Raw genomic sequence first — 14,968 nt, forward strand, 5'->3', positions numbered from 1 at the left:
TTAAAACTGGTTCACAAACTTAGGACCTCTGGCTTTTCCAACTCCAGTACGGTCTAATGGCGCCACTATGTGGCAGCAAAAGGAATTTTACAGGACTCTGTTCACAAGCAGTCACAGGATTTTCTTTGTTGATCTGTCAGTGGATTTAAGAGAAAAATAGTCAAATAATTTTTACCTACAATATGTCTTACAACTAATAGCTTGTTGCCCATTCAGTGACCACAACAATGACAAATGAACAAAAAAGAAGCCCCCCCCCCCCCCCCCCCCAAATTAAGAAGGCCCCACCTTACCTACTTTTATATCACGTCTTAAAAGTTACTTTTATTCTTAAGCTTTTGACCCAGCATAAGAGTTGTGTGGTCTTTGTCTTTCTCCATAATTTTTATTGTCTTATTACTGTATTTTTTATGTGTTTTAATGCATTTTACTGATTTTATTTCTGCTTTTTAATTTCATTATGCAGCCCTTTGGTTTACTTTGAAGTTTTTTAAAATGTGCTATATATATAAAGTTGATTGGATTTGACTGGAAAAAAAATTTTTGGTCAAATTTTAAATGGCTTGAGTCAGAAAGGTGCAGCCACAATATCAAGGACATTAATAAAAGGTTCAAACATGTTTTCTGTTAGTTTCTCTTGCTGTTTGTTTCTCTTTCTCTTCTTTCTTGTGACTTAATCTATAATTCTAATCTGCGTTCAATCTGCTAAATCTTAATCATGCAATCTAATGATGTTTTCCATTACAATACATGAGGCTGAAGCCCTTTATCTAGTCATAGTATGCCTTTTTACTCAAGCAAAAGCCAAGCTAAAAACATGTAAAGTATCTTACCAATAGAAACCAGTGGGGGGCAGCCTTCACACACTGGTTCACCTCATGACCAGGAGGCTGTAACAGAAGAGATCCCATATCATGCACAGCCTGCTACACAAACACACCTACATTTAAAAAGATACAAAATGGCTTTAACTCAGTGTGGCTGGCTGATTGTCAGTATAGTACTATCTGTAATAAATAAAAAATGCTAACCATCAGTTTCACTGATTTGTTTTTGTTGTTTCATAAGCTCGCAATACTGTTCCTTGGAAAAGACAAACTCAAGTGATTCATCTTGATTTACTCATTGGGCGGGATGTGGGCACTACGGAAGGTGGGCCGATTCAATCAAGGTACACTATTATTCATCACGTTGTCTCTTTAAATACAGATAAACTAGGGCTACAGCCTTTATGTTCTTTTCCACAGTAACTATACCTCCTTTGAGTGTACCAACTTCATTCCTTTAGGTTATATTGTCACTTTTGGTCCTTGTAAACAGGCCAATTTCAGTAAATGTTAAAATTAACTTCCCCGTTTTGAAACACAGGAAAACCTTGTGTGAGTGAATGGCATTCATTTTTTGCTGTCTGTTAATTAGGTAAGGATTCCTACTGTCTTTGAGGGGTTTTTCCTATTGTTTGTAAGGAGTATTGTAACAGGTAGTAGGCATCCCAGTAAGTGTTTCTGACTTCAGCAAGTCATCCCTGATAATGACATCACCAGGGTTTTTTCATTTTTACTCTATAAAGCTTGCAAGGACACAGCAACCACTACTATTCCCAACAGCCAAGTAATACTCCAAATAATCAGTAAATTGAATTTTATAAGCACATTTGGTGGCCAACTCTAAATTATGCCTAACTTTAATTAACATTTTAAATTGTGTAAGGCTAATACGGCAAGTTTTCAATCAGTTAATGATTCAAGGACACGCCTGTAAAAGCCCTAACCAAATACAATTATACTTACTGTTGTAACTAAATTAGGCCTACATATATTTGGTGATGTCACATCATGTGCCATAATTAAAAAAGAACAAAATAGTTCAATTTGTAAAGAAAAACTATACTTTGGGCCAACTGTCCATAATTTTCTGGTGGTCCATTTTACATTTGGGTTCATTTAAAATGTATAGTACACTAAAAGCACTCTCATACAGAACATCTAGTTTCTGTTAAGAGTAGCATTAGCTCACCGCTATGCCGTCAAACTGGAACAAAAGAGAGTTAGCATAAACACGGTAACGGTATGTTGGACATGTTTATGCTAGCTAAGTTTGGGGAAACTTACTCCTGAGCTTACAGAGTCGCTCTGTCTGTCACATAACTAAAAGATAGATATTCGTCTGAATTGCTCATATTTTTCACTGTAATATATTAGCCCCGCACATTTTGGTCGAATTAATTAAATCCCAAACATTACACACCGTGTGAACACCGCTTGTGAACAGACCCACCTCTGCTTTGCTGACTTCCGGTAACGGTCCCGCCTCCTCTCCTCTCCTCTCTACCTGTTTGATGTCTCAACGGGGCGTGTTTTACTCCCGAAGGAGCCTCATTCCGGGTTCAATCCACCTCCCAAGATATTTCTAGGAATAACTCACCGAAAAGAAAACTTTTAACCAAGGTAAGAGTGGTTTCAGATTCTTGACTTCAACATAAGATAGTTTTATGGGCCATTAGTCAGCAAGATAAGAATGAAGTAGACTGATATTCCTGACTAAAATATCACATCACCTGATTCGGAAGGGTCCAGTTCGGACCTGTGTCAATCCTTCTGTGTCATATCTACAAGTTAAGAAGTTAATGGATAATTTTTATAACTTTATTATACCATTCTAGCTTTACTAAGGCTGGGCTTACAGTGTAGGCTACTGTCCTCTCTGAACACTGTAACATATCAATAGTGTTGTTTATGGGTTAATGGAAAGGCCTGATACTTGATACTAGTTGCCAAAGGGGTTCAATGTCAATTGTTTTAATTCAGACCATTAACCATAACTAAAGGTGTTGCTTTTGGATATAGTCACGTATTTGTGGAGTTGTATTGTAACGAAGCAGTTGTTGCATTTTTAATGGAGGGTTGATTTCTATTCCTGGTGTTGCATTTGTCTGGTTGTACCAATACTGGTTGTATATATATAATACCACTTTGGAAATTAAACATTAAAATGCAAACATTAAATACCCTAAACACAGTTCATGCTTCTGTTTCTGTTAAGGAGTTGGAGCTCTTTAAAACATTGCTCATTTCATATGAAAAACTTGATTTGGCATTTTCAATGAGCTCCACATTTTCGTAATCACTTTCAGGTCTTTTTTGCATCTAGTTTAATATTGTTGGAGTAAATTCATCACTCTCAAACACATCCCAACAAGCCTTCCCTCTGCAGAAATGCAAGCTTCGACTCAAACTTTTAACTGTAGCCTACAGCTGCATAGGGCGGGAGCAGCACAAAGAAACCAGAGCGTGTTCATTAAACCTAGGCTCCCGGCAACACAGTTTCACACAGTATACATTTCCACTGACCGCTGGAAACAGGTGTTTTTATTGATAGCCCCAGTATGGATTGGTGTATACTAGTTTGCATATATTATTCACCACATTTCAGATGTGAAAATAAATCAGACTGGTGCAGTGTGTGAGTGTGTGTGTGTGTGTGTGTGCGTGGAGACTGACGTTTTTGCATGGTCTCTCCTGCACCAGAGTCGTGTCCCTGCTCGTCACACATTCCACAGCTGTACCCACCCTGCACCTCCTCCGCTCTTCTCCCCTTTCTTACCTGCACGATTTCTTTCATCCACTAACTCTTTTTCATAATTTAAAATCAAACAATCCTCCATCTTCTCTGTGTGGAGCTGCTGTGTTATGCCTGCTGTGTGCTCTGCAGTATCATCATATTCTTCCTGCTGGCACCAGCGAGTTCATCTGCCAGCCTGTGAGTTCACTGATATCTTATTTATAAATGTTTCGGCTGAGCAGAGAACTTCAGGGGCTGCAGTATCATTGCAGAGATACTGCAGAAGAAGCGGGCTGAGAATCTGTTTATTGGAGGAAAAGAAGCGCTGAGATTACATTAGGATGTTCCCACAGGATGTTGAGAAACACTTAATTTGACTGACTCATGTTTTCATCCCAGGTGTTTCCTAATCTTCCAAACAAATAAAGCAACAGAATAATCAACATATTTAGTTGGAATTCCCCCAACATGTGATTAATTTACAGTAAGCTAACAGCAGTAGTTTTTCCCCTCCAATACTCCCTGTGGTGTGCCTCTGTGACTGCGATATAAGCCTTGGAGCATCCTGTCTATAATCCATATACCTTTTCACCTCTGTCTCTTTAGAGCATGGCCACGCTCACAGCTGCAGAATATGGAGAAACTTCATGGGAGCTGTCCGTGCAGGTGGATCAAAAAGCTGGAGACGAATCTATGAAATTTAAGCTGAGGGTGAAGGGAGACTTGCACATTGGAGGCCTCATGCTTAAGCTGGTGGAGAAGATCAGTAAGTGTCAGTCGACTGTGAGGGTGATATTGCATTCATGGTACATAGCATCTCATTCATGTAACATTTAAGCTAGGTGCAAAATCCAAAAACTTCTCCAGGGACGCTGCATACAAATTTCAATTGCCTCTACACACTCAGCCTCCCCCTGCTGCCGTAAGACGTCTGTGAGTCAGGCCACACCCATGTTTGCCCTGCATTTTTCTACACTGCAGTTCTATTGTCTTACCACAATACCTCGGCTTTTGTAGCCCTTAGGGGCCAAAGTTCAGCCGGGATGTGATCTGATATCTCTTTACGGTTGCCTGTAAACACTGAAGAGCTAATATAATATGAAGGTAACTTGAGGTGGTTTTTAAAGAGCATGAGACATAATAGATGACTAAGTAGCTTGTCATCAACAGACGGATTTCAGCCCAGCACCATAATATGATGTCAGGTAGACTCATAAAACCACACTTGAATCATGCTCAGCCGCCCACACATCAGTGGGTACGGGAAGTGTTTGTGTTGGTAGTGGTTGTTTTTGATATATTTTAACTACAAAGCCAGAGCCAGACCCCTATAAATCTGACTTGTAAATGTTTGCAATGCAATACAAACTTGTGATATGACGGTAATGTGGTAGTAAAAATGGTTGTAATTTTTATTCCTTCATGTGTCTGTGTGCAGAGGCCCCTCAGGACTGGTCAGATCATGCTCTGTGGTGGGAGCAGAGGAAATGCTGGCTGCTCAAGACCCACTGGACCTTGGACAAATATGGAATTCAGGTAATCTATACATGCCGAAGTGATTTAGTCATTTTTTTATAATTGAAGTAAACCTTAGTAGTCCATATTAATGGATTTCTACAAAGGTCAAAGACAATAGAATGAGTGTATACCCCATTGAAAGCCATAGCAATTAAGTTCTCTGTGCTTGCAGCTCCAAAAGCCAGAGGCAGAGAGCCATTCAGTGGTGATATTGCTACATCCCAGCCTGTAGCGTTTGTTGGGTCTATAATTTAAACACATCTTGTACAGCAAAACATTTTAAAGCCCCAAAAATGTTTAAAATGTAGAGAAAAGTATTGTGTGTTCCAAGTGTATTGTGAAAACAATCAGCAAAATATGGACAAACTGAGTACAATGCACAGTTATGATTCAAAGTTCCCCCTCTAAAATAGGCTCACCCTCAATTCTTGGTGTCAGTTACCTACATTGCATGTGTAGATATGACTTTATACATAATACCCTTTGTGTACACATTCCAAAGGTATTAAAAGAATTTCAATATGATATCATTGGACATAAAGGGACAGGGGAAATTCCCAAAATAAAGCGGCAAAAGTCTCTAAATCAAAACAAGAAAGAAAAGCTGTATGGATTTTCCAGGCGTGGTTCATTGTATTAATAAACATAAATTCTACACAGGCTGATGCTGACCTGCGATATACACCTCAGCACAAACCCCTGTTGCTGCAGCTCCCCAACATGAAAACTGTCAAAATGACTGTCAGCTTCTCCAATGTGGTCTTCAAGGCGGTGGCAGAGATCTGTCGAGTACTCAGTGAGTTTCTCTGTCGTTTCTTTGCATTGTCCCATTGTTGTTGCTACTTTTGTCATGTTTTTGTGTGTCTAAGACAGAAAAATCCTAAACTTTATCATCTTCCTTCTATATTCTGATCCCTCACATCGTCTCATGTTTGCTCCCTCTCAGACATCAGACGATCAGAGGAACTGTCCCTGTTGAAGCCTCCGGATGATCCCTCCAAGAAGAAGAAGAAGAAAGACAAGAACTCGGCTCATGATGACATCTGGGACATTGATTTACTCAGCGGGGGACCAGGAGGCACAGGTACTGAGAAACACGGGGCTGTTTTTAACAATGCTAAAAAACAAATCTTTCCCTGACAGCACACAAGATGCTGATCTAGTTTCATAAAAGGTATCCCTGCAGTATCTTCAGAAAGATTCAGGCTAAGACTTACATAATGAAAAGATAAAGATGCATCGGCTGGAAAGAAATAGGAATGTTTCCAATTATTAAACATGTCACAACAGTGGTATCATTTTTGCCCTATTTTGTTATATATATTACATAACATATATATTTATATGGTGCTATGTGTTGGGCGTGGCTGCTGAGGTGTATCAGTTTTATTATTTCATCTGCAGTCTATGGCAGCTTTATGGCATATAAGTAATTGTAAAAGAAAACATACAAAGCACAAAATACTCACAGAGGATGCTCTTATTTTGAAGGATTCATTTATTTAAAACAATGGACCCCAGCATATAATGGATTTTATTGATCCATAAAGGGATTCAACTGGTTTATTTATAGGTTATAATCTGGAAGATCTCAGTTTCGTTCTCTTTGGCGGCACCTATGGCGATAAACAGTAATTGTGGGAGCACACTTCCCAGATATCCAGACAGTGTTGCACGTGTGACGTCCACGGTTGGCTCTGGTTGTAACTCTTGATTTTCCTCGCTGACGGTCGCTTTCCTTTTTAGACTGTTTGCCTTCATCTGAGCGTCTAATTTGTTTCTTTTTTTTTGGATTTTCACTTATTTTTGAAGTTGTATCTGTAGTCATCGATCTTTTGTTTGTTTGTTCAGCCATAGTAGATTACTGTTTACTCGCAACACTTGCAGAGACCAGAAAAGCAGCCGCTTAGCTCCGCCTACCCTCTCTGGCAGACCAACCACTGCTGGCTGATGGAAAATGCGTCACTAACTGGGCGCCGCTTGTGATTTTTTCCGCGAAAGTCGCCACAGACACCCAGTCCATAATAATACTATATAGTGCAAAATCAGTGGGCCATTGGCTCTATCACTATTGTGTTAACTCATTCAGTGATAGATAGTGCCTTAACAGACATTTATTTACATGAAAATCTTGGAGATTATTATTAAAAGAAAAACATAACATCTTTGACCCACATGAGAAAAGGACGGAGGAGTTCTTTGCTTCCATTTTAAAAGGATCAAATGTCTCGCAGGAAGTGTTGTAAAAGCTATTACTACATGGGCTTTATCTGGCAAGAGAGAACGGGATTCTTGAAGTTAAGCCAAAGAGTGTGCCGCCTGAGTCAGGATCAAATGGCATCTCACTAAAAGCTTTAAATACTTATCCAGAAGGTGGCCAGGTACAGACACAGCCGGAACATGTACATGAGGTCAGCTGGCTAGGCATAGTCAATCAATGTTGGGATAAATCTTTGCCAATTTAGCTTTAGTGAAATGAACCCTGTGCACCACTTTCAGTTTTTTAAGCCAAGTTTAGTAGATGTGGATGATGTGTGTATCAAGTTTAAAATAGAGTCCCATTGGTCGTCTGTTAGAACGACTCCTAGATCAGAGTCCCAGGCCATTTTTAACTTTCCAACGGAGTTTGGAGTAATATTACTGATAAGCTGATAAATCTGGGATGTTCAAAATACGTGGTCGACGGGGGAGATGCTCTTATTTTTAAGGATTCACTTATTCTAACCAATGGACTCCAGTATGTAATAGATTTATTTAATCTATTAAGGAATTAAACTTGATTATTTACATTGTTTAACATTGGGGCAGTTCAGCCTGGGAGAGCAAAGATCCAGTTTAGGAGATAGAAGATAATTTCTCTGCATTTGTCCAGCACATATAAATAACTTAGCTGACTGCTGCATGCATTGTATTAAAAGCTGGTACAGAGCCATCGTTAATGATATTAGTTCCACCTGTCCTTTTCCTGCAAGTCTAAATATTTAATGTGAAACAATGTGTCTGAGTCTGGTGGATGTCCTGATTTGTTTCTCTATTAAGGTTTTACCGTAGGAACCTCTGATCTGGGATAACCTACTGTTTTGCTAAACAATATGACAAAATTTATAGCGTAGCATGTTACCAAAACATTTTCCTTCCTCCTATTGGCTTGTTTTTTATTTATTTGTCCTTATTAATTACACTATGACCGGTTAAAGATTTGACTCCTCTTGACAGGGCCGCAGGCTGGCTAGTTGGTTGATTTATAATTAGATGGGATTGACAATTTCTGTACCAATAATCGGCTAGAGCTAAATATAGAGAACGAGAAAGAGATTCATACTGTCTGTGATTAGATTTCTTCAGATTATTGTCCAGCCCTAGAAGGGATATAATGTTTTTTCTATGAGTTACCTCTTCTGCTGGAGGAGGAGAAGAAATGAGAAATATATTTAGTGCTGCTGAGATCTGACAGGTTGAAGTTTTCATCAGTGAGATCTGAAAGAATTGTTCAGTATGCTGCCGTGTTCTTCAGGGATTCCCCAACACGCACTCTCCTTCTTACACTGAGTATGCAGCACGGATTTCACACCAACCTCAAAATAACTTTCAATAAAGACTTTTGATCTCCTCCTTTAATGTGGTCCTAGTTATTACCTCTCAAGTTTCACCATGCATCATTTTGTCATTTTGAAGTCAAAGACTTCCTGCTAAAACTTTTATTCTTACTGTTGATTCTACTTTGAAAAATGTTCTTGGTTTGATTACCTTTCTCTTTTAAAAAGGTCCCATGTACAGTAAGACCATGACAGCCACCTACGACCCAGAGAACGGGATGCCGGTGTCGGCCACGAGCCTCTGGTTTGGAGACAACCCTCTCGCCGAGTCCCAGCCAAACCTACCGCCTGCTGAGCTGGCCAAGATGTTCCAGCCGCTCTCGCTAGTGGACAAAGCAATCAACAACGCAGGGTAAAATACAGAAAAAGAAATGTCACTTTTAAAGATATATTGATTTAACTTGCGGTGTTATAAGTGGGATAATATGTGGTTGTTTCTATGATTGACAGGTGGTTGGACTCGTCTCGTTCTCTAATGGAGCAGGACATTCAAGATGAAGAAAAGCTGTTGCTTCGCTTCAAGTACAACGTCTTCTTCGACCTCAATCCTAAAGTAAGAGACCCAGAAAAGTGAGAGACCTTTGGAAAGTTATCTTTAAACCCTCTGACATACTATTAGGGAAGGTTTGGGTGAAGGTTTTTAATTTAATTTGCTAATATTTTTGTGTCTGTCCATGTGCTTGTGCTTTAGTATGACGCTGTCAGAATAACTCAGCTGTATGAACAAGCCCGCTGGTCCATCCTGCTGGAGGAGATCGATTGCACCGAGGAGGAAATGCTGATGTTTGCTTCATTACAGGTGAACAGCATCTCATTAGCTATATCATACCTAACAGATGATTTTTTTTCATATTTAATGCCATTTACTTCCCAGCTTGGGGCAATTTAAAGACTGAAACCCCCTTGTCAAGTGTAAGAACATATAATTCAGTATATAGACATTATTATACCTATACCAAAATATATATAAGACATGCTCAGTATGTTGCAGAAGGCAGAGTACTTTAAAAGGTAGCTAACGTCAGAGGTAACCGCGTTTTTTTTTATCAATGAATAATAACCAATGACTGTGTATAAAGATAGACGATGCATGTCCATCTGCTTTCATTTTACAAAATTGATGCCGAAATAGCCCCTGTGATAGGCGCTGCCATCTTGCGATGGTGACATCATTTGGAGCCAGAGTCTGCGCAGTAGAGATCACAGGGTGGAGCCGCTGCAGCCACTTCCGCTAACCAAAACTCACACTTCACATACCGGAAAAAAAACAGCAAAGATCCCATGCGTTGGTGTATTTTACAGCAAACAGCTTCTTGTGCTGGTCTGAAGCAGACGTTCACAGATATGGAAACTTAAATGACTGTATTGATTATTTTATAGTTATGTCTCCTCTCGCCGTTCCTCCTCTACTCTGCTAATCCAGAACAGATCGGCTGCAGGAGCCGTATTTGTCAACAGAGCTGTCAATCATCATTTTTACAGCTTCAAATAACTAATTAAAAATAAACTTGTCAGAAAAATGAACACTTGGACGTTAATCAGCATGATAAGAACTAAATATAATGACAGAAACCATGTTAGAGAAACGTGTATTTGGCGTGTATTCTGATTTTATAGTTTGACCCATGTCCCATCTGATAACATGGAGGAGGCGGGCTTTATGACTTAATACTGCAGCCAGTCAGCAGGGGGTGATGTTTTCTTTTCGGGAGTTGTTGTGTCGTCCATCTTTTTATACAGTCTATGATAGTTACTAAGTCACTAAGTTATAAAAGTAACTTATCATCACTGTAACTTAATTTAGGGAAGTTTCAACCTGGATCGTCAGTATAATACTACTAATGAAAACACATTTATAAAAATACTTACATCTTTGACAGTAACATGCATTTTCTGTCTGAGAACTAAACCAGCTAATGGTAAATTATCCAAATCCTGATTTAAATTACATTGCAGTCATGACCCACAGTTTTAAAAAGGGGGCCATCATGTGCCCTGATTAGTTTTAAATACAGTTTATGTGTGTTTTGTAGCTAAGAATATTATCCAGCCAGGAGAGTGGTGTCTTACCCCATTCAGGGACGTGTCAGGACACGAGGAAAATCCACTGCGGAGGGGAGACAGGAGGGCGTTTGAGAGACAGAGATGTGTAGAAAGAGAGATTGAGTCACCGTTGAAGTATAATATCAAGAGTTATAGCTCCCCATCAGACAAATTTCTCATAGGAACCATAATAACAGTAGCAACGTTTTAGCTGTTACATTCTCAGCCCGTCTCTGATCTCTTCAGCTGTTATTGAGCAACTGTTGGGACAGTGATTCAGAAATCTCGGTGATTCAAAAGGAGATCAGTGTTGCACTCACCTACACACTGGTGCAATGGCTGGCACACAAGGCTGTGCTCAAACCTCCCTCTGACTCATGCCAGCCTTGCATAACCTCTTAAGTCATGTCGGAGAACTTCATAATGAGTGATACTTGAAGAAGTAAATATTTAATTATTGCTAAGTCACTTAAGGGTTTTCTACTTATAGAGTCAAATGTTTTTTTTGTTTCAGTATCACATTTGTAAACTGACCATATCAAGTGAACCACTGGACCACTCCAACGAGCCAGAAATAGATGAAGTAGAGGCCGCTCTGTCCAACCTGGAGGTGACGCTTGAAGGCGGACACACAGACAAAATTCTGGTAAACAGATTTTTTTTAGACACTCAAGTTAATATTTACTGTAATTTTCAGGTTTTCAGGCCTGTAACAGTAGAACACCTGTTTTTAGAGCAGGAGTGATAGGCAGGCCTCTCATGATTGCATGTCTTAACATGGTGATGTCAGGAGAAGACACGGGATAATTGACAGTTGTTTGTCCCGCCCCCAGGAAGACATTACAGACATTCCAGAGCTGGCAGATTCCCTCCGCCTGTTTAGGTAAGCCCACCTTTATTTCTATCACATGAAGATGCCACTGTCCTTTAAACCTTCTCCTGTCAGGTGCCATTAAATCAACCTAAGTTAGGGGCTAAATTCAGACCTGCTATGAGGTTATTAATAGGACAGGGGTGAAATATTCTCTATACAAATTCATAACCTTTATTTATGTCTCTGATCATTTGCTTTAATTATCTCTAGGTTGTTAATCAGACTCAAGGTTGTTTAAGAATTTATTAAAGGAAACAATTATTGGGCTGCTCACTGCTTTTCAAAGCCTGTGCACTTAAAAAATGGAGCTCATGAAACCCATGAAAGATTAATGTTGTTTTGCTCACAGTCCTCAGTTTTTTCCTTACATAAGGTCATAAACTTTTTTGCAGGCAGAAAAAAAAAAAAGATTTGTATTTCTTCTTTTTCTGGAATCAGGCCCAAAAGACTAACGCTGCGGCCGTACAAAGAGTACTGGTTTGTATTCAAGGACACGACCATCTCCTACTACAAAAACAAGGAAACCTCCAGTGGAGAACCCTTAGAGCAGTTTCACCTGCGAGGTGAGTGCAAAGCAATGATGTGAAAACACTACTGTAATGTTTCAAATAAATTACCCTCATTTAAAGCGTCCTGTTGTGTTTGATTATGAGCATCCCTCTGAGCAGGAGCAATCCTCCACAAAGGCCTGAAAACAGAGAAACCAGATACTCTCATTTTTGAATAATAAAAAAGTGTTATTGTTAATTATTTCATTGAAATGTACTATTTGGATATGGTGCCCCCATCATCTGTGATCATAATTCAGTCTTTTAATTTGAAAGGTTGTGAGGTGGTTCCTGATGTCAACGTGACAGACAAGAAGTTTGGCATCAAGCTTCTGCTTCCAGTCGCAGACGGGATGAATGAGGTGTACATCCGATGTGATAATGTAAGACATAGCTTAACGTTCCCATTCATTATGAGCATTTGATCGCATGATGATCAGCTATTCTGCCTCTTTTTTTCAGTTGGGCAAATATTGTAACTTCCACTGTTTTGTGATCTCGCTGCAGGAAACACAGTACGCCAAATGGAAAGCTGCATGTATCCTGGCCTCCAAGGGCAAGACGATGGCCTACAGCTCCTACAAGTCAGAGGTGAAGAACATCCAGTCCTTCTTGCAAATGAAGAACCTGGCGCCCCCTCCTGGTCAGGCCGCTCCTGACATTGATGCGATGGAGATGAATGCCGAGTGTTTTGTTTCCCCGCGCTACGCCAAGAAGCACAAGACCAAACAGGTTTGTTCAAGGGCCACATGAGATATTTCTTGACGTCAGCTATCAGCATTACATCACAGGCATTACTTAATGTTGTTCCTTAATCTGCCTTTTTTGATTGTTTGAAGCTCACAGCACGTATCCTGGAGGCCCATCAGAACATAGCCCGGCTGTCACTAGTGGAGGCCAAGATGCGATTCATCCAGGCCTGGCAGACACTTCCAGAGTTTGGTATCAACTACTACATCGTCAGGTACAGGGAATATAATAAGTGTACAAATTATGACTCATTTGAACATCTAAATTTTATTCCTGAAGGATAATTTGAGAGGTTTTGCTTTTATATGTTTCAGGTTCAAAGGCGGTAAGAAGGACGAGATTCTGGGGATCTCATACAACCGTATGATTCGAATCGACATGTCCTCTGGTCTGACTGTCACCACATGGAGGTTTGCCAACATGAAGCAGTGGAATGTAAACTGGGAGATAAGACAGGTGAGAGATCATTGTTATCAGTTTTTTGGTGCTGTTCCCTATATGACGTTTCACAATCCTTTGTATGCATGTACTTTCAGGTGACCATAGAGTTCGACCAGAATGTGTCCATAGCCTTCTGCTGCTTGAGTTGCGACTGCAAAGTGGTCCATGAGTTCATCGGCGGCTACATCTTCCTCTCCACAAGATCAAAAGACCAGAACGAGACACTAGACGAAGACCTGTTCCATAAACTTACAGGAGGACAAGAATGAGCAGAGATTAAAAACAGTCCTTATAGTACATCTGCTGTTCATGTTACAATGTGAAAATACAGAATGATCCTACTGTAGCAGTGGTAAACTTGAATACAAATCACTGTCATAGAAAATGTAAACTGCATAACAGTCAGAGAAATTACACATCTTCATGTATCCTGCTGTTAACATTTATAGCAATGTACCCTGCACTAGAAAAGTAATGGTGTTGATGTAAATATGTAGTCCAGATTTGTCCTCCTCTAAAAACCTGGATGAACTGATATTTGTAAGATTGTTTAAGTGAAGAGATGCCCTCTTTTTAAAATGAAAAAACAGTTGTAAAGATCATTAAAGGGTGTTTTTACATTGAAATGGTTTATTTTTCTTCAATCCAAGCTGACTTATCCTTTGTCTTTTTAATGCAATGGCATGACAGCTGATCCATATTGGGAGCGCAGGTGTGCAAAAGCTAAACTTTTGTTCAACGTTGTTTTAATACATTTCCTTTGAGTGGAAGTGCAGAAGATCGTGTGCTGGAGTTATTTTTTTCCAGACTACACTATTTTAAATTGCACTTGAATATTAATAAAAAAGTTAGCACAAACTGCCCTGGCCTGTACTGACCTGCTGCCAGGAATCCACTCAACCCACAGTCATCATTTGGACAAAGAAGCAGCAGCAAAGAACGAAAGTACATTTAATTTTAGTTTAACTGTAATAGAACTATAGGTTGGACTAAAGTTACTGTGACTCAGTGGCTGTGTGTAGTTGGATCAGTTGAAAATAGGTCGAGACTTTCCCAGTGACTCAAGTTGTCTCCAGGATTCCATCATTTCTTCAAATTTCACCGTATTATTTTATTTCTCGAGCAGTGTAGGATGCTTTCTTCTGCTCTTTCAATGCCTCACTGCTACACTGCTGTGCACTAGTAGTGGGCAGGTGGAGTTGGCACACCAATAAAAAGCAGTTATAAAACACCAGATTGGGGCCCCATGCTGGGAAATAAAACACACCCACCCAGGCTGGGAAATGACGTAGTGACACATCTGCCATGTTTGCACACTAAAAAATGGAAACTGTGTTGGAATGTTATCCAGCATTGTCAGCTCCCATGTTGATAGGCAAGCTGTTAAGTTTATTATTTTATGTAACAGTGCATAATACAGCTTGTATTCGGTATAGTGTTCAGAAACAACATAAAAGTTTGTATTTCCCACATGAAACTCAGGTCAACGTAAACACCACCATAAAACACCATCATCCATTTACAAATTATTGAGATATTTAAGTTAAACAGAGTGAGTAAAATGTAAACAAACTAAAAAGTGTTTTTATGATAAAAGTCCACAATAATTATATTGATTATACATAAGCATAACCACA

General features: G+C 39.6%; 1 protein-coding gene across 1 annotated transcript; it reads left to right on the forward strand.

Annotated features, from left to right (window-relative positions):
* The first annotated feature begins 2,374 nt into the window (after window positions 1-2,374).
* On the forward strand, window positions 2,375-13,932 carry fermt1 (FERM domain containing kindlin 1). The gene is made up of 16 exons (XM_069687279.1): window positions 2,375-2,447; window positions 4,168-4,327; window positions 5,000-5,097; window positions 5,740-5,875; window positions 6,026-6,163; window positions 8,844-9,027; window positions 9,126-9,228; window positions 9,367-9,474; window positions 11,233-11,364; window positions 11,552-11,601; window positions 12,031-12,155; window positions 12,417-12,523; window positions 12,648-12,872; window positions 12,980-13,104; window positions 13,205-13,346; window positions 13,427-13,932. The coding sequence occupies exons 2-16, from the start codon at window positions 4,171-4,173 to the stop codon at window positions 13,598-13,600; spliced, it is 2,004 nt and encodes a 667-aa protein (XP_069543380.1). The 5' UTR covers window positions 2,375-2,447; window positions 4,168-4,170; the 3' UTR covers window positions 13,601-13,932.
* The last annotated feature ends 1,036 nt before the right edge of the window (window positions 13,933-14,968 follow it).

Source organism: Semicossyphus pulcher, unplaced genomic scaffold (genome assembly GCF_022749685.1).
Source record: "Semicossyphus pulcher isolate SPU_LCO1_2020_fin unplaced genomic scaffold, fSemPul1.0.p SCAF_11, whole genome shotgun sequence".
NCBI classification, from domain to species: Eukaryota; Metazoa; Chordata; class Actinopteri; order Labriformes; family Labridae; genus Semicossyphus; species Semicossyphus pulcher.

Coding starts and splice junctions, on each gene's coding strand:
- fermt1 (XM_069687279.1), top strand. CDS start 4,171: ATGGCCACGCTCACAGCTGCAGAATATGGAGAAACTTCATGGGAGCTG. Junction 9,028..9,125: donor AAAGCAATCAACAACGCAGG/GTAAAATACAGA, acceptor TATGATTGACAG/GTGGTTGGACTCGTCTCGTT. Junction 9,475..11,232: donor TGATGTTTGCTTCATTACAG/GTGAACAGCATC, acceptor TTTTTGTTTCAG/TATCACATTTGTAAACTGAC.